We start from the raw sequence: 18,805 nt of genomic DNA on the forward strand, positions 1-18,805 counted from the left end.
GGCTCTTTGCTCAGGAACCAAATGGAGGCAGGGCCAGCTCTCCGTTGCAGACTTCTCTGAGTCGCCAGGACACTGGTTTTCTGATAAAAGTCTTCCATTTGGAGAGAAAAAAATCTGTTGTCAGGTGGAGATAAGCTGAGGTAGAAAAGGGCAGCGTGCTCTCAGCCCTTCCCATGAACTTCTGCATCCACCTTATGGCAGTGACCACCAAGGCTGGGCCTCCTCCTGTGGGCCACCGGGACTAAAGGCGCTAGTTCCGTCCCTGCCCGCGGGGCTAAGTCTAGAGGGATCTGATCCTAGGGGTGGAGACGGGGCTTAGAGTGGCTGTGGGATGACCTTAGGCCCCTCTTCCAGGCACCATGGGCACAGAGCAGGAAATGGTGGGCTCTGCAGGTGAGGTCACGGAGGGCTTCTCAGAGGAGGCTGCTCAGATTTGGGCTTTGAGAAAGCGTTTCTCCAGGCAGGATGCAGCAGGTGTCCCTGACAAAAGAACCTGTGTGAGCGAATCCTGGCAGCCACATGAGCGTGGCCCTCCACAGCAGAATGTGACCAGCATGCACTGAGCAACTGGTGTGTTCAGGGATGGTACCACGTGCTGGTGGCACAAAGGTGGCTGGCTGGTGAGTGTGGGGTTGGTGGGTGAGAAGATAGAAATATATAGGAGTGATTTGCCAGGGGCCTCACACGGTGTTGGTGGCAGGTCTTCCTTCAAGGAGCCCGAGGCAGGGTGGACTGTGTCAAGTAGGACGTGGAATGTCAGGACTGGATTTGTTTGTCTAGGGTGTCAGCAAGATGGTGGGAGTAGCCCAGGGTGGGGCCTGGTGGGCAGGATGTTTGTTTGACTTGAGTCACTCAGAAATCAGGGTTTTGACTTTCACTTTTGCTTCCCAGAGTTTATCTGGGCCCAGAGGGTGTCTGTGTTCTCATTGCAGAGACTCACAGCTGGTGTTCTCACTGCAGAGACGCACAGCTGTGTTCTCATTGCAGAGACGCACAGCTGGTGGCTGCATCTGCACAGATGTGGACAACTGGATCTTGTTCACACTCGGACAGAGGAAGGTTCCTGAGTAAGCAGGTGGGTAAGACCCCGCCCATCCCCTCTTCCCATCCTCAGGACGACTGTCTGAGAAAAGGATGATTGTACCTGACTGACAGAAGAAGGAATGGAACCTCAGACAGGTGAGGTCAGCAGGTTAAGCAGGGGCAGAGCCTGGAAGTGGAGGCAGGTGTGTCTGAGGGCTTCCTCCCAGCCATGGGCCCCTAAACAGAGCAGAGGGAGGGCGGCACCTGCTCAGGTGGGCTCAACTCAGGATATGGACTCCTGAGACATAAGCAGCGACCCCAGAAGGAAGGCGTATGTTCCAGGTACTCAGCCATTTAGGAAATAGAAGGAAGCAGACAGGGTGGAGGAGGACAAGAAGTCAGAGCCTCCTTTCCTATGACCTGGCCACCTTGAAGCTGTCCCCAGGGTGCTAGGCTGGGGCTGATGGGAGAAAGGGGATTTTTTTCAGATACAAGGAATCAAGATTTGTTGAAGAACCCTGGCTCTGAGTGCCAGACTCAGTGCCAGGCCCTGGGGGACAGTGGGGCCTGGAGATGGACAGCACACCAAGTGGGGAGTTGAAGGGCGTTGGCTTCCTGTGTTTGCCAGACCCTCTGCTCAGGACGATGGGAGCATCATCACCTTTGTGGGTGATGGGAGGTCCTTGTGGGGAAGGTGGCACTGCTGGAAGAAGTGAGAAGGGCTCACTGCACAAGGTCCACATATATCCCGGTGTTGCAATATTAAGATAAAAAGCCAAACTCTACGGACATCAGTATAATAGGCTTTTCTAAATCCAGCTTGAACATCTGGGAGTTCATGGTTCACATACTGTTGAAGCCTGGCTTGGAGAATTTTGAACATTACTTTGCTAGCTTGTGAGATGAGTGCAATTGTGCGGTAGTTTGAGCGTTCTTTGGCATTGCCTGTCTTTCTGACTGGAATGAAAACTGACCTTTTCCAGTCCTGTGGCCACTGCTGAGTTTCTTTCAGTCTCTTCAGTTTCTCTGTCTCCTGTTTCTTCTCCCCTCCCTCCCTTTCTAATTTTAACAGGGGGAACTGGGCTTGTGCTGTGTCATCGAGAAGCTGCTGTTTTCATGTCCCCATAAGGGGTCCCACCCCTCATATTTTGGCCAGGCTGTGCCCAGGAGGGCGGAGGGTGCCCAGACCCTGGACAGGAGGAGCAGCAGAGAAGAGACAGGACCCCTGATGATGTGGGAAGGGTTCTTAGACCTGGAGAAACTGAGCAAAAAGGGACCACCACCAGGAAAGTGTGGCCTTCAAGAGGAGCTGGAGAGCAGCTGGGGGAAGGTGGCAGAGGAAGGCTTGGAGCTGGGCCTCCAAGGACAAGTAACCCGTCACACGTGGGGACAGTGGGGAAGCACATGCACGGGGAGGGGCAGCCTGTGGCAGGGAGCTGTCAGTCTCCTGCAGCAGGCCCTGCGGAGACAGAGAGGGTGAGGAACACGGGAGCTCGGGCAGTCGGGAGGGTCCAGGTGCTCAGCCAGGGACTTTCCTAACGCCCCTTTCCCTTCCCAGGGAGGGTGACTGCAGGCGCAAGAGGGAGATGTTGGGGAGAATCTGTCTGCCCATGAGGAGGGGAGGGATTCATGTCTGGCCAGGCAGCTGGGCAGGGACAGGCTTCTCCAGGGCCCTCCCCTCTCCCACCAACAGCCTCTCCAGAAAGGGACCAATCAGAGGCTAACAGAGGAGGAAGCCCTGGTGAGGAATTCAGCAGAGGAAGCCCCATCAGCATCCACACCCAGCTGAGGCCCCAGACAAGGGTCAGGACCAGGCCAAGAATGGGAGGGAAGGGCGGAAGGATGAATCCAGTGTTCAACGCATTTACAATTGTTTGTCATCACCCTGGAGCCGGCCCTTCTGCCAGAGCCCTCCTCTCCTTTCTGACTTGGCTCTGTTCTCATGTTTCATGATTTCAATAGGCTGACCTGGCTCCTGGGGTCCTGCAGCTTTGGGGCAGAGAAGGGGCAGGGGGCCCGCCAGCTCTCCTCTTCCATCTACCTGGAGGAGGGCCTGCCTTTGTGACTTCTCTCCCATCCATATGATGTTGCCTCCAGCCTCCGCCACCAGGCACACTCCCTAAAAACAAGCTGATGGTTACTGTTCGTGAGGGAGAGCTGGGAACATCGCAGAGGAAGGTGCAGGAAGAAAGATTCTAGGCTTGGAGCTTAGGTGAGGGGATGTGGGGGAAGCTCTAAGGCAATGGGGCTGCTCTAGATGCGGTGCTGCGGGGAATGGGAGGCAGCACTACCACCGGGCTCTCAGTAACTCATCTGTGGAGAGGGGCGAGCAGAGCGAGGATGAAGCTGTGATTGGTAAAGAAGGGGCAGTCCTGCTTTTCAGCCAGGGGAGGGGCGTGGTGTTGGTGGGGGCGCAGTGACGGGTGTTTGCTGTCTCCTTCGCTCCTGCTCTCAGGGTGACCTTGTGTGAGGCTGGAGTTCTGTGAGAGCCTTTACATCCAACGGGAGAAGAGCATCACCCTGTTGTGACACCGGGCCAGCCCCTGGATGTCAGGGGTTCTTTCTTTCTCAATCCTCTATAAACATTTGTGTAAATAAACAGAAAGGAATATACCCAGAGACTTCAAGACTCCTCTTATTGTTAAATTCAATTCACAACAAAACAATTCCCATTACATTTACTCTTCTTTGCACCATAGAAACAAAAGAAAGACACCAGCTCAGTTGTGTCCCACTCTTTGCAGCCTCATGGACTGGAGCCCTCCCAGCTCTTCAGTCCATGGGGTTTCCCAGGCAAGAATACTGGAGTGGGCAACCATTTCTTTCTCCAGGGGCTGCTCCCTGCCCAGGCATCGATCCCACATATCTTTCATCTGGCGTCTTCTGCATAACCACTAGCATTCTTTTTCACCTTTATGTCTCTCTTTTTGGCCACACTTTTCTAAAGTCCTCTCCTTTGAATATTATTATGAACTCATGGCCTTTCACAGACTCAGCCTGTCTCAATGAAACATTCATAGCAATCATTATCTTTTATTGTTATTATTATATGTGGGTGCTCCTTTATGACCACTGCTCTGATCACCTTCAAGAGCATCCTGCCTTTGCAGGAGCAGAGATGCAGTCTCTGGAATTCACCTCCCCTGCAAGGGGTCTTCCTTCCTCTGAGTGGACGGAAGCCCATGGGTGCCCATGTGGGTGGGCAAGATGCTGCTGGACAGTATCTGTTTAAGGTCACAGTTCACTCTCATCATTCTGGTTTCACCCTGTTTTCACGCCTGCTTTTCTAGAGAACTAGGCTTCATCAACACAAACATGTTCCTACACTGACAGTTGTCACAGCACGAGTCACACATTTCTTGTTGGCGTTTAATTCAGCTGCTTTCGTCATCTTTTAGGTGGTGGCACTAGAAACCACCCGATTTCTTGTGGGTTACTGACTGCTATAAAGTGACTTCTGTTGTCTTAGAGTTAAAACAATCCAATCCTAAAAGTGCATATGGTTCAGTTCAGTTCCGTTCAGTCGCTCAGTCATGTTTGACTCTTTGCGACCCCATGAATCGCAGCACGCCAGGCCTCCCTCTCCATCACCAACTCCCGGAGTTCACTCAAACTCACATCCAATGAATCGGTGATGCCGTCCAGCCATCTCATCCTCTGTCGTCCCCTTTTCCTCCTGCCCCCAATCCCTCCCAGCATCAGAGTCTTTTCCAATGAGTCAACTCTTCGCATGAGGTGGCCAAAGTATTAGAGTTTCAGCTTTAGCCTCATTCCTTCCAAAGAACATCCAGGGCTGATCTCCTTTAGAATGGACAGGATGGATCTCCTTGCAGTCCAAGGGACTCTCAAGAGTCTTCTCCAACACCACAGTTCAAAAGCATCAGTTCTTCAGCACTCAGCTTTCTTCACAGTCTAACTCCCACATCCATACATGACCACAGGAAAAACCATAGCCTTGACTAGATGGACCTTTGTTGGCAAAGTAATATCTCTGCTTTTCAATATGCTATCTAGGTTGGTCATAATTTTCCTTTCAAGCGTCTTTTAATTTCATGGCTGCAATCACCATCTGCAGTGATTTTGGAGCCCCGAAAAATAAAGTCTGACACTGTTTCCACTGTTTCCACTGTTTCCCCATCTATTTCCCATGAAGTGATGGGACCGGATGACTAAAACAGATCAATTTGTACAGAGGGTTCTGCTCTTTCCTTCCCAAGGAAAAGCTTCTTCTTTAGATAGTTAACCAATATCTTTAAATGATATCACTACATTGGGAGGCTGAATGGTGTGAGAATGTGTGCGCAGGAGACAGGAACCTGGACTTGGAGTCTGGCTGTAGCACCAGCTGTGTGCTTTGAGTAAATTACTTAACCTCTCTAAGCTTCAGTTTCCTTTCTTATAGGACCGTTTTGAGAACTAAAAGGAAGTGAATACATACCAAGCATTTGGGAAGGTGCCTGGTGCAAAGTGGGAAGTCATCAAACACAATAGCTAGGAAGTGTTAAGTATTGCGTTTTGCTTTTTCTTGACTTAAATTTGATAGTATTTATTTGCTTCTTATTGGGAAAAATAAGGATTTCATTTGTTTATATACTTTCTATTATACCTTTCCCCTTCTTCTCCTTTTATCATTATTCTAATTGTATATCCTCTGTTAGGAAGCTTTGTACGTGTAAGCACTTTATTTACATCTTCGTTCCTTATGCTCTCGACTGCACCTCCTACTTCTTGACGCGCAGCTTTGTAAGCTGAGATGGTAGTCTTCCTCCTCCCTTCAGTGCTCGGCTCCCAAGCTCGAGAAGTGTGTTTGATTTTTAAGTTAACAAGCACATTTACTTCACATATTTAAATACTCTGTTTCATTTTAAAAGATAAAGGTTATTTTATTAAGATAAAGGTTATTTTATAATGACTATAAATGAAATAAAACTAAGATTTTTGAATCACTAATAAACTTGTGAGTTAATACACCTGTGAGTTATTTCGTATTATATATATTAATATTACTTCGGTTTTAAAACAGTCTCCAACGGTCTTGGACATAGATATATTTACTTTAGATTTTTTTTAAAATCACACAAAAGTGTTTACACTTTCTGTGATATTTTAATACATTTTTAAAGAGATAACTTGTACCATATAGCCGCACATGCTTCTCAGCAGTTCACTTCAGTTCAGTTCAGTCTCTCAGTCATGTCCAACTCTTTGCAACCCCATGAACTGCAGCACGCCAGGACTCCCTGTCCATCACCAACTCCCAGATCCTACACAAACTCAAGTCTATTGAGTCAGTGACGCCATCCAACCATCTCATCCCCTGTCGTCACCTTCTCCTCCTGAGCTTTAGTTTTTCCTAATGTTTCTAATTGGCTTCATTTTCACCCCTTGCACTGTTTATCTTCAGCATTTCCTCCATTTCTTTCCAACTGTGCCTCATGTGATACTGACTCCCCTGTCCCACAGACTCTGGACTTCTTATCCCATTCTGGACAGGTTTCTCTCTAGGTCTGCTGTGCGCCCAGCTGGGATCCTTGGATTCCCTTCCCACGGGGTTGATGTTCCTGATTCCTGGATCCCACGTCTATCTCTCTCGTGGGTATCCTTTACCTTCCTCCATAATTAAACAAACACGTAAACCTATTTTTTTCCCTGCATCTCATTCTCAAGTAACTTTCTGAAAAGCCTGGTGAAGAGTGAAGGCTGCTGTGAATATGGGATGGGATGTGGGGGTGGTGGGCTTGTCCCCTGCTTCCCCTCGGCCTCCCTCTCATCTTGCTCCCTCTCTGGGGCTCTGCCCAGCAGACCGTTCTTCTCTCCTGTGAACACCCTCCCTGTTTCTCTCCCTCTACTGTGCTCCTCTTTACGCAGCTATCACTTCTCCACCCAGTGAGTCTTCAAACATTCGTGAAAGACTCCGGTCTCCTACTGCTCCCATGCTTGTTTTTATCAGCAGCAGAGGGAGGAGAGGCAGGCTATGGGTTCTTGAGCCAGTGAGTGGGGTGGAACCAGTGTACCAAGGGCAAGGCTTCTGACCTTAGGTAAGTCAGGTAACATCTATGTGTCAGCTTCCTTATTTGTAAATGAGGATACAATGGTACAGACCTCAGAAGCTAATGGAATAACATACGAGGGACCACTGGTAAAGCTTCAGAGCCGATGCCAATGCAGAGCAAGGATCACAAGCACCAGTTGCTCTTCTCAGTGAAAGTGAAAGTTGCTCAGTCATGTCCGACTCTTTGTGATCCCTTGGATGACACAGTCCATGGAATTCTCCAGGCCAGAATACTGCAGTGGGTAGCCATTCCCCACTCCAGGGGACCTTCCCAACGCAGGGATCGAACCCACGTCTCCTGAATGGCAGGTGGATTCTTTACCAACTGAGCCACAAGGGAAGCCCACGTGAAGCTGTTTCCACTCAATTCTGAACCGGGACCTTTTGCGTGTTAGGTGAATGTGATAACCACCACACTACAGAAACCAGCACTCTTATCAGCAGATGGTGTTATACCCTTATATACCTTTACCATCACTTCAGTCAGGTCTCAGGAGGAGTAGCTGACAGATGCTCTTTTGCGTTCTTAAAAATAGTAGCTCAACATCATCAACACTTGCTCTCCTTCCTCCTCTCCCATGGCGAGATAATCACATGCAGAACCAAAATAAATGATTTAATTATAAAGATCTGATTTTTTTTTTTAAGAAAAACCACTGAGAATGGGTATATCTGAAAGGATGGACACCCTCATATATTATAAGTGTGAACATTTTGCTACAGTTTGTTTGCATAGCATGGTGGCTCTAGGTATGGAAATTTTTTCGGTGTTGATGCCATCTGATCTGAATTCTACTTCTAGATATAGCTTAAGGATACAGTCTCAGATGTAGGTGAAGTTTTATACAAGCAGAATATTCTTTGCATTATTATTTACATAAAAGTTTAGAAACTACATCAAGTCCAATATTAAGGAGGGAAAGCAAGGAGGACAGAAAGAACAGCTGCAGGGGTCTCAGCCACTCAGAGGAGGGATACAGAAACTGGGGCAGGGCTGGTGGTACTCCAGGCCCTTGTGGGGAAAAATGGTCTTGCAGAAGCAAGGAGGACCTGGGCTATGGGAGCTGTATCACCAGGAACTTTATCAAGGAGAGACTTGAGCACAGGGAGCTCATATTTTGGAATGAAAAGAGTCATTTACCAATTAACATATATCCAAAAATAAATATTTTTGTATATTATAGGGAGTAGAGCATAGTCATCACACACATGTAATTTGGATCAGAAAGACTCACGTTCTAGTCCAGACTCTGGCACCAGCATGACAATTTGGACTCAGCTAAGTCTGAGTGAGTTTCAGAAGCCTGCATGTCAAGGACACTGGATCAATGTTATCATTAATATTAGTTATTACCAATTCAAAAACACAGGTGTTCCAACCAACCTCACTTCATTCCAGAGTATCACCTCCTATCTGTTCTAGTCTCTGGTGTTATTGTTCCTATAGCTTCGCAGATGGCTGTCTCCTGTCTGATACCTTCTCCTTGTGCCCCAACAGGAGAACAGGACTCTGACTTGGCTTGGAAGGAGCTGTAGGAGGTGAATGACTTTTCTTAACAACCAGCAGAGCCCAGGAGACAGAGAGCCACACTGGGCTGGTGCCTGGAGGCACTGGTGGCCGTCCCGGGGGAACCCACCAGAGAACTTGTCCCTCACTGCTCGCTGCAGCCGCTGCTCCTTCACAGTGGAGCTCACAGTCTCTTTTCTCTCCCCAAGGGTGAGGTCACACCCCCTTCAGCCTGACGCAGACAAGGAGCTGAAGGGAGATCGCTGAGACCCCCTGCTGCCACCATGAGCTCAGAAACCTTCGGACACTGCTCAGGTAGTCAGCTGTCTCTTCTCTGGAAGGTTCCTACTTGTGACCCAGAATTGAGGGAGGTGTTTCCAGGCTGAGTTAAACTACAGAGGAATCAAGAGCCATGAAGAGGATGGATAGGCATCCTTGAGCCTCCAAGGGAGACCGGGAGATTCCCTCACCCTGGGGTCTGCCTGCAGCCTCCTTCCCGGCCCTCTCCTCAGGGAGCCATGACCAAGGCGCTGACTTCCCGCCTCTCCCACCCCCAGCAAGTGACTCAGGACAGAGGCCGGGAGAGCGCACGCGGAGCACAGACCACAGATGGGAGTCCCCAAGGCCAGGCAGGCCTGGAGAGGAGGTCCTCCAGCATCACTGGAGCATCTCCTGCTCTCTCCCTTGGCCCAAGCCTCCTCCCGCTCCCAGACCCTGGGGCATCACCGCAGAAGCTGTTTCCTCTGGCTCTTCCCAGCCAGCAGCCCAGCCGCTCTGCAAGGGTCAGTGGACCCTGCACTGAACCCCCGTCTGGCCTTTGCCGCCTCCCACCTGGAGGGGAGGGGTGATAAGGATCACATCTGGCTCCAAACCTCCTCCACATGGTTGATCCCCTCCCTGCCCATCCTAGAGTCTGTGGTCAGAAGCAGGAATCCTCTCACATGGTAGTTTTACTCAATGGCAAGTGGTCCTAAAGTCTTTTTTGAAATTAGGTGACATGAGTTTGTAATGTTTTCTAAGTTTCGTGTGCACCACATTGTATTTCTACTTCTATACACGCTACTGCATGCTCACCACCAAAAGTGAGTTGCAAAGAATCCCCATTGTGCGCTATAGAGCAGAACGAACAAATCACAGGAGTTTTAAATATAAGGAGGATTCAAAGTCGTGTCCAAGAAATGTCTGACACTTGACCTTGGATTCAACCTCAGGGCTTTCGGCTCTGTGGCCTTGGGCTGTCCATTCTCCTGTCTGAGTTTCACTTGCCTCTTCTGTGAAATCAGGATAATGCCTCTTTGTGTGGATTTACCACGAAACACATTTGACATCAAGTCCCAGCCCCCACACACATATATAGCCTGGCCACCAATATCTTACCTACAATTCCATAACCTCCAGATCTCTGAAATCACTCAGGGATTTTGATAACTCATTGAGGAGTAATCTTACCCTGTAGTGATCTGAGGCTATTTGTAGTCATTACATTCTTTATCCCATTTAACGTGAGTTTTCAATTGTTTCACTGCCCAAACATGAAAGCATTCATTTATAGAGTGCTGCCAGTCTATTCTGGAAGTGGTAACTAACAAATCACACTTGCTCTTTCTTCTCTTTGTGTGTGTGTGTGTTCATTTGCTCAGTCATGTCCAACTCTTTGCAACTGCGTGGACTGCAGCCTGGCAGCCTCCTCTATCCATGGGATTCTCCAAACAAGGATATTGCAGTGGCTTGCCATGCCCTCCTTCAAGGGATCTTCTTGACTCAGGGATCAAACCCGCCTCTCTTATATCTCCCGCATTGGCGGGCAGGTTCTTTACCACTAGAACTCCCTGGGAATCCCACCTATGACCTCAATTTACCTGGGAATCCCGCCTAGGACCTCATTTCACCTAACCTCCTTACAAGCCCTATCTTCAGTAAGGTCACCAGGGGGTTAACTTTTCAACACAATTTGGCGGGGAGGACGGTCCATCCATAACCCTAGGTGACCTCACCAAGAGCACCCAGTGACTGCTGCTCAGCAAGATGAATTGTAAATACTTTATACTCAATAACATTTATGTCCCACCACAAATTCTTCTAATCTTACTCCCTTTTCTTTCATCTAGATATTGAGATCTTTTTTGAAGACGTCGTTGAATGTCTCTGGGACACACTGAGCAGAGATGAACTGCTGAGCCTGCTGAATGAATTCCTGGAGAGAATTAAGGCTGAGGCCAATTTGTCCAGGTAACCTGCACAGGTGCACCAGGAAGGTCACCCATGTCCCCCAGCACCAGGCTAGCTTCCTCCTGGCAGGAATGCCTCCTCCAGGCAGGACCCTATTGTGAGGGTCAAGAGTGTTCCTTCTCAAGATCCCATCAGGAATGTTTCCTCCATGTCATTTGCTGACAGTGAATGACTGTGGGTTGAGAAGAGATGAAACCTGCAAGGAAGGGCAGGTTATGTGGTCTTGGACAAGTTACTGAACTGCTCTCAGCTTTAGTTTCCTCATCTTTTCATTTTTATTGTGAGGACACTGAGATCATGCATGTAAAGTGCTTCCCATGATGATGGACACAGAGTAAGTACTCAGTCAATACTGACATTTAAAAAAACTTGTTGGGAAGAGATAGAAGTCAAGGTCTTTTTCTGGTGATGAGAACCAAGCAGAATTTCCCTTGGGACAAGTTAGAAATTCCTGACACCACGATTTGTGTCCTGGATCTGCCTACAGTCTTTCTATTCCCCATGTTAGGAAATGAACCAACCCTGCAGGGTCCTGCTGGCCCATAAGGCAGAGAGGCTAGAGAGGAACTGGAGGAGCTGATGGGATCCTGGATCTAGCCCTGCCCAACTCCTGGGCCTGTGGGCTTAAGACTTTGAATCTCAGATCTGTCCTGTGTCCAGTGGGAATAGCAATTCAGTCTGATGAATTGTGGTGATGGCCTCAGAGTGAACTGCAGGGTCAGAGATAGGAAATCAAGTACAATCATCTCATCCAAAGGACCAGGGAGGCCTGCACCAGGGTCAGACCCAGGGTCAGGGTGGAGCAGAGGGTCCAGGTTGGAGGACTAGTAGGCAGGCTTGGGCAGCAGGACCAGGACTAGAGTGAGGAGAGTGGGCCCCGAGGACACGGACCTGAAGGGGCTGTGACCATAGCAGAGGTCCCCTGAGTGGGAGAGGGGACATTTCTTCCCTCTCTGATGGGCTCCCCTCATGCTGGACTAGAGGGCCCTGGATGACTGTGTCTGCACACCCTGCCTGGGACCTGGCTTCTCACTCCATCTGGGACCCTCTTCTAGTCTACGTGAAGTCCTCCTGAAAGTGGGATGGCCTCATGGCTCAGGGAGCCCTCCAGGGTCACAATGAGTGGCTGTGATTGTGTGACATTTGAGGGATTCTGAGGAGCCTCACACCTCCCCACCCAAGAGGAAAATGCTTCCTCCACCAGCTGTGCAAGAGCTGGTCTCCTCAGGCTCAGCTGTTCAGATGGGTGTTTCCTCAAGTCCCTTGAATCTTTAGAGGTTCCACAGGTTGCACACGGTCTTTGGGTGCAGGCAGGTGAAGCTGTTGCCAGGTAAATTGTGAATTAGGTTGGTGACCCCTGAGCGGTTGAGGGTGCTGGGTGATGGGTCAGGAGTCAGTGAGTGAGCTGGAGAGTCCAAGGGCAACCAGGGCTCAGCACATCTCCCGCTTCCCTGTCCATTGGGGCAGTGGGTGGACCCAGTGACCTTCTGCTGAGAAGGTCAAGGGCTCAATGCTTAGAAGACAGCAGATGGAAGACCAAATGACTATAAGGTGCCTTCTAGCTCTGACTTTGGGGGTTTAAAAAATTCTAAGTCATAGAGACAGCCAGTCTGCAAAGTGTAGGGGCACAGTGCCCAGGACTGCCCTTACTTTGACTTCAATGGAAAATTAGGGGATCCCCAAAGCAACTCTCAGGTTCAAGAATTCCCTATAGAATAGACAGGACTCACTGAAAGCTTCATGATCCCAGCTACAGTTTACTACAGGGAAGGATAAAAGTTCCCACCAGCCACACGGCAGAGTCTGGGCAGGTTTCACATACGAAGCTCCCATTGTCCTCAGGACACGTTAGGGAACTGGATTCGGTGTGTGACAAGATGCATGGAGTACTGCCCATCAGGGACACTCACCTTGCTTAAAAGCCAAATTACCCTGACCTGTCATCTCCAGCCCCTCCTGGAAGTCAGACTCGTGCCCTAGTGTCCAGCTCTACCAGATGGCAGAACTGATACCATGGGACCCAGAGACCTTGGGTCACTTGTCACCTTGTCACACCGACCAGTGACCAAAGGCCTAGGCAGGCAAGGACACTATCAGCCAGAATTCTCAGGGCTTAGGGACCATTTCCCAGTAGCCAAGGGCAAAGAACAGGGAGACTTCTCACTACACACTGAGGTCCTTGAATGAAGGTTTTCTCCTCCAGTCCTAAATGTCTTTGTTTATCTGTGGAGTTCCCACTCTAAACACTCTTTCAAAGTGATGGTGTAGGGCCCTGCAATAAACCTTTCTCTGCTCCAGAAAAAAAAAACACAAAAACACAACAACAAAGTGATGGTGTTGACCCATCTGTGTGACGTCTTTACCATCTATCTTATCTTTGGCTGAGCCATATGGCCTGTGGGATCTTCATTCCCCAACCAGGGATGGAGTCAAGGCCAGCAGTGGGAGTGCAGAGTTGTAACCTCTGGACCACCTGGGAATTCTCTCAAATACGTTTCTTAAGTTGCCAGTATCCTAAGCTGACTTTCGTTTACTATTCCAAGTTTAGCTTTTTCAAGATGGAGCATCTATAAAGTATGAAACGTGTTTAAGGTTGAAAGAGAAAACTTTACATTTATAAAATTCTTTTCTAATGATTTATAGGAACATATCTGTATTTATGCAGAATAGATATTATGGATCCAGTTTTACAGACAAGCAAATTCCCTTTCTAATCCCTTGACCTTCACCGTTACAGGGAAGACGCAGATGAACTACACACATATCTGAACGAATTGCAAAGAGCCTTGGGTGAGGAGGGCCTACAAAGACTCCCCAAAGAGCAGCTGGACAGGAGGAGGTTTCTGAATAAGTTTCCTCGGATGAAACGGCAGCTGGAGGAGTTCATAGGCAAGTTACATGAGCTCGCAGACAAGGTTGAGAAGGTCCATAAGGGATGTACCATCTCCAACGTGATGGCCCACAGCACCGGTGCTGTGTCTAGTATTCTGACCATCATTGGCCTGGCTCTGGCACCCGTGACAATGGGGGCCAGTGTGGTGCTCTTGGGCACTGGGATAGGGCTGGGAGCAGCAGCTGCTGTGACCAGTGTGTCCACCAGTATCATCGAACATGTGAAGAGGTCATCAGCAGAGACCGAAGCCAGTCGCATGATGTCAACTGTCATCAAGAAATGGAAGGTTCTCCTAGAGGTACTCAAGAGCAACCCCCACACTGTTGACACAACAGAGAAAGTCACAGAAGCTGAACAGTGCATTGAAATGCACATCCATGCCCTGGAGACAGGCAATGCCAACCCTGGCTCTGCAGCCAATGCAAGCGTCTACATGAGCCCTGGGAGGATCTCAGTCCCAGCCATCCAGCAGATAGAGGCAGGTTTCAAAGCCACAGCTTCAGCAATTGCCAAAGGAGCCCGGATCGCGGGCTTGGCCACTGCAGGGGTGCTCCTCCTGGTGGATGTGGGCTTTCTGGTGAAGGAGTCAATGCACCTGCACGATGGTGCCAAGACAGTAGCAGCTGACAGCTTGAGGCAGCGGGCCTGGGAGCTGGAGAGGAAGCTGGAGGAGCTCACCCAGATCTATGAGAGTCTGCAGGAGGACCTGATTTGGCCACCCCCAGAGCAGTGCAGGGTCCGGGACATGTGAGGGGCTAAAGTGCAGAGGTACCTTGTTAGAGGGAAGGAGAGGGAGACCACATTAAAGAAGCTGGGTGTTAGGAATTTGGCATTTCTGTGGTTGAGCACAGCAGGGAAGGGGTGGATGTAGGTGATAGATGAGGAGAGAGAAGGAAGGGGCCTGGATTAAAGGAGGAGGGAGACCAGAGAATGCGAGGCGGGAAGAAACCACTGTTTTTCATACTGAGAACTTTTTATTTTGTATTGGGGTATATCCGATTAACAATTCTGTGATAGTTTCATGTGAACAGCAAAGGGACTCAGCCACTCATATACACGTATCCATCCTCCCCCAAACTCCCCTCCCATCAGAAACCACTTACTTTGGACTAAAGACGACACTGGAGGTGGAATAAAGGCAGAGACAGGCGAACTAGCAGTGAGAGGCCAGGTGTTCAAAGGCATTGAAAGTGGGAGAAAGTCAGTCAGGGTTGTTGGGATCCAGAAGTAGCAGGGGCTCCTCTCTCGCCCTCCACAGGCTGTGATGTCCCAGCAAGAAGAGTCTTCCCCTGGTGCTGGTCTCTAGACCTCTCCTCCAACATCAACTCACCTTTGGCCCTAGCTGATGTGTCTTATTTAGGCAGTGACCCTTGTTTGTTTGTTTTATTGAAGGATAATTGATTTATAATATTCTGTTAATTTCAGGTATACAGCAAAGTGCTTCAATTATACAGGTATCTATGTATTTATCTTGACTTCCCAGGTGGTAATGAATGTGTCTGCTAAGCAAGAGACACAAGTTTGATTCCTGGGTAGGAAAGATTTCCTGGAGGAGGAAATGATACCCCACTCCAATATTCTTGTCTGGGAGATCCCTTAGACAGTGGAGCCTGGCAGGCTACAGTCCATGGGGTTGCAAACAGTCAGACATGACAGAGCATCTGAGCATGTGTATGTCTACATTTTTTTTCGTTGATTTCCATTATAGGTTATTACAAATATTGAATTCTGGTCCTATGCTACTACAGTAGGCAGGTCCTTGTTTATCTGGTGTGTATCTGTTAATCTCATCTCCTAGTTTGCCTATCCCCCCAAAACTTTGGTAAAAAGTTCACTTTCTATGTCTATGAGTCTGTTTTTATTCTCTAAGTTCATTTGTATTATTTTCTGTATTCTACATATAAGTTAATATCACAGATTTGTCTTTGTCTGACTTACTTCACTCACTATAGTAATCTCTAGATCCATACATATTGTTACAGATAATACTATTTCATCCTTCTTTATGGCTATGTAGGATTCAATGTACCACATTTGCTTTATTCTTTAATCTGTCAACAGACATTTCAGTTAATATCGTATCTTGGCCGTTATGAATGGTACTCCTATGAATTTGAGGGTACAAGTATCTTTTCAAACTAGAGCTTTAATTTTTTCTAGATATATGCCCAGAAGTGGGATTGCTAAATCATATGGTAGCTCTATTTTCAGTTGTTGAAGAAAACTCCCTATGGTCTTCCAGAGAGGCTGCACCAATTTACATTCCCACCAGCAGTGTAGAGGGTTCCCTTTCTCCGCAGCCTCAGAGCACTGTAGATGGAGGTGGTGGCCCCTGTGATTGCTGTTGGGGAGATGACTTATTGTAGTTTGGTTTGCATTTCTCTATAATTAGTGATGCTGAGTATGTTTTCATGTATCTGCTGGCCACGTGTACGTCTCCATGAGGAATTGTCTATGTGGAGCTTCAGGCGGCGGCTTCTTGATGACAATGGTGGTGATGTGTTGGTGGCAGCAGTGATGTGAAAACACCGTGGGTGGAGCACACGACAAGGTGCCAGGGGCTCTTTGGGTCCAGAGTGCACTGAGAGACCAGTGGAGTTTCCATGAAAGTCCAAGTGTGGAGCAGGAACAGAGGGTGATTTTAAGAAAGAAAGTAGGAGAAACAAGGAGGCAGAAACAGGTCACGGAACTTTTTGGAGTGTCAGGAGATGGGACAGCCTGGGCCAAAGACACGACTCTCAGACCGTTGGTTTCTTCTTCAGCTGGGGGTGAGGCTGGATAAGATATTTCGGGTTGTTCTGGTTCTCTCCACCTTGTGTTCACCAGACTCTGTTTTAGTAAATACGAGCTGATACACTGAAGCTTCCTTACATTGACTGAGGGGCTCAGCTGGGCTCCAAGTGCCTGACCTTCTTCCCCGGGAGCCTGACTCGCAGGGACTCAGGGCGCACATCCTCCATGGATCTTCCTGCCTGCCCGCTGGGCTTCCATCCAGTCGTTTCCCTCAGACCCTGGATCCCCACAGGCCCCGTGGAATGCCCGGGGATACCCATGTCTTCTGACTTGAGCTGAGCTTGGGGATGCTCCTCCTCCAGCCCCAGGGACCAGGATAGACACAGGGCACCCAAGGGTGACTGAGAGTACAGGGCTTGCGTGCAGGTGTGAGGGGTGGGGGGTCAGCCGTAAACAGAGGGGAGAGAGAGACAGCACACGCCTCACCCAGGCTGCCTTCACGTTTCAGCAGCACTCCTGCAGGAGCTTCTAGGACCCCATTCCTGTGTTTGCCTTGGGGCACTGCCCTGCCCCACTAATCTATTCCCTACACAGGGCTAGAATGACCCTTAAGTATATTGGCCTTTGCAGTACCAGCCTCCAGCTTTTCTCTGGCTGCCCATGACTTTGAGCTCAGATGTCAAACCTTAACTGCAGACCAAAGCAGCTTGCAAGAGCCTGGGGTCCTCTGAGGGCAGAGCTGGAGGCCTGGCTCACTCCATCCCTAGGGGCAGGACTGAGGGGCTGGGAGATGGGAGCAGGAATGAAGGGAAAGTCCATCCAAGGCCATGTTCTGACCTGGTCACCCATCTGGGATTGCACCTGCCAGGACCTTGTGAGGAGCCTTCATGGGATGCCTCAGTCTCCTCCTCTCCCGGGAGGAAAGGGGAGCATCTGGGTGTGGCTCACATCCCCATGGGCCTGCTCCAGAGGGCACCAACTCTGTTTTTCCACGTGTGGAGCATGTGAGCACCAAACAGTCTTTCATGCCTGCAGCCCAGGGCAGGAAGCCAGAGACCCGGGACCTGGAAATCATCCCAGGACGTCTCCTCAGTCCTTCCCCACGTGCTGCAGAGCCTTCCCCCTACTTTTGTCCAAGCCTCCCTCGGAAGACTTTCCTCAGTGCCTCTGACTCTGACCCCTTCTCAGCCAGTTTTACTCTGAGGCTTCAACTGGCCCTTCCATTCCTTCCTGAAGATTTCAGCAAAAGAAAAAAAAAAAAAGAGCAAAGTAAAGTCGCTTAGTCATGTCTGATTCTTTGCGACTCTATGGACTGTAGCCTGCCAGCCTCTTCCATCCATGGGATTTTCCAGGCAAGAATACTGGATGGGTCTGGAGAAGGATCGATTCAGGGATCAAACCGTCAGCAGTCAAGGCCATCCCCTGCCTGACCTTCAGAAATAGGAGTTCATTTCTTCATCACTTCCTGGAGAATTCCCATCCTGCACAGACTCCTGGCCAGGGTTTCAGGCACTGGGTACAGAACCATTCAGTGTCCACCCCCATGTCTTCCTGAGCCATTAGAGTGGGACCCCATTGAGCCCAATGTGTGGTTGATGCAATTCCACAGTGAGCCCTGTGTCAGGAGAGATCCCTGTGGTTCTGAGCAACAGAAACTGAGTCTGACTAAGTGAGCACAGAAGAGGGTGCTGGGGGAAGCAGGGCAGGTCAGAGAAAGGAAAGAAACCCCCAAACTCGCACAGTTCAGGAAGTACAGGAAGCAGGACAGGTCCCCCTGCAGGAGCTCACGGTCTGTCCCCTGAGGCCCCTGCCAGCAGGGGGCTTAGGTCCAGGCACCAGGAATCCCAGTGTCAAATTCTCAGGACACAGAATAGCTTGGGTCCAGGGACTAGATTTTTGGACCAGTGGGTCAGGCTGAAGGATGAGAAGATGAATGGGTAACAGGGACCCTGAATCCTGGGGGTAAAGTCTCAGGTCAAGAGGCTCCAGATGGAGTGCTTCCTGGATGCACATGTGCCCTCTTCTCAGACCAACAGACATGACTCTCCTCACCCTGTTCTGGGTCCAAGCACCCCACACATGACAGTAAGTGCACCGCTCTCTTCCGCAGTGGAGCCAAACTCGAATCACCTCCACATGCTGCATCTGCAGGGATGTCAGGGGTGAAGGGCCCCAGCGTGATGCCAGTGCTTCCCCTGCTCTGTTGAGCCCCTTTCTCAGTACTCTGCATGTATGTTACATACGTGCAGGCAACAGGGAGGTGCAGTAGGGACCCGATCTCCAGGAACATTGCTCCCCTGATGCCAGTCTCCACTGGGATCCCACTCCCTGTTCCTCTTTCCTGCGGGGAAATTCACTCCTGTGGAGC

General features: G+C 49.6%; 1 protein-coding gene across 2 annotated transcripts; it reads left to right on the forward strand.

Moving 5' to 3' along the window:
- The first annotated feature begins 984 nt into the window (after positions 1–984).
- Positions 985–15,066, forward strand: LOC128048531 (apolipoprotein L2-like). 2 transcript variants are annotated; one of them, XM_052640934.1, is made up of 5 exons: positions 5,503–5,523; positions 8,574–8,614; positions 8,792–8,897; positions 10,691–10,811; positions 13,549–15,066. In XM_052640934.1, exons 3-5 carry the CDS (start codon positions 8,867–8,869, stop codon positions 14,453–14,455), a joined length of 1,059 nt encoding a protein of 352 aa, XP_052496894.1. In that variant the 5' UTR covers positions 5,503–5,523; positions 8,574–8,614; positions 8,792–8,866; the 3' UTR covers positions 14,456–15,066. The 2 variants fall into 2 exon arrangements, with proteins under 2 accessions (XP_052496893.1, XP_052496894.1); XM_052640933.1 differs by lacking the exons at positions 5,503–5,523; positions 8,574–8,614 and adding an exon at positions 985–1,075.
- The last annotated feature ends 3,739 nt before the right edge of the window (positions 15,067–18,805 follow it).

The sequence above is a fragment of the Budorcas taxicolor genome, chromosome 5 (genome assembly GCF_023091745.1).
Source record: "Budorcas taxicolor isolate Tak-1 chromosome 5, Takin1.1, whole genome shotgun sequence".
Lineage (NCBI taxonomy): Eukaryota > Metazoa > Chordata > Mammalia > Artiodactyla > Bovidae > Budorcas > Budorcas taxicolor.

Coding starts and splice junctions, on each gene's coding strand:
- LOC128048531 (XM_052640933.1), top strand. CDS start 8,867: ATGAGCTCAGAAACCTTCGGACACTGCTCAG. Junction 8,898..10,690: donor AACCTTCGGACACTGCTCAG/GTAGTCAGCTGT, acceptor TCTTTCATCTAG/ATATTGAGATCTTTTTTGAA. Junction 10,812..13,548: donor GCTGAGGCCAATTTGTCCAG/GTAACCTGCACA, acceptor TCACCGTTACAG/GGAAGACGCAGATGAACTAC.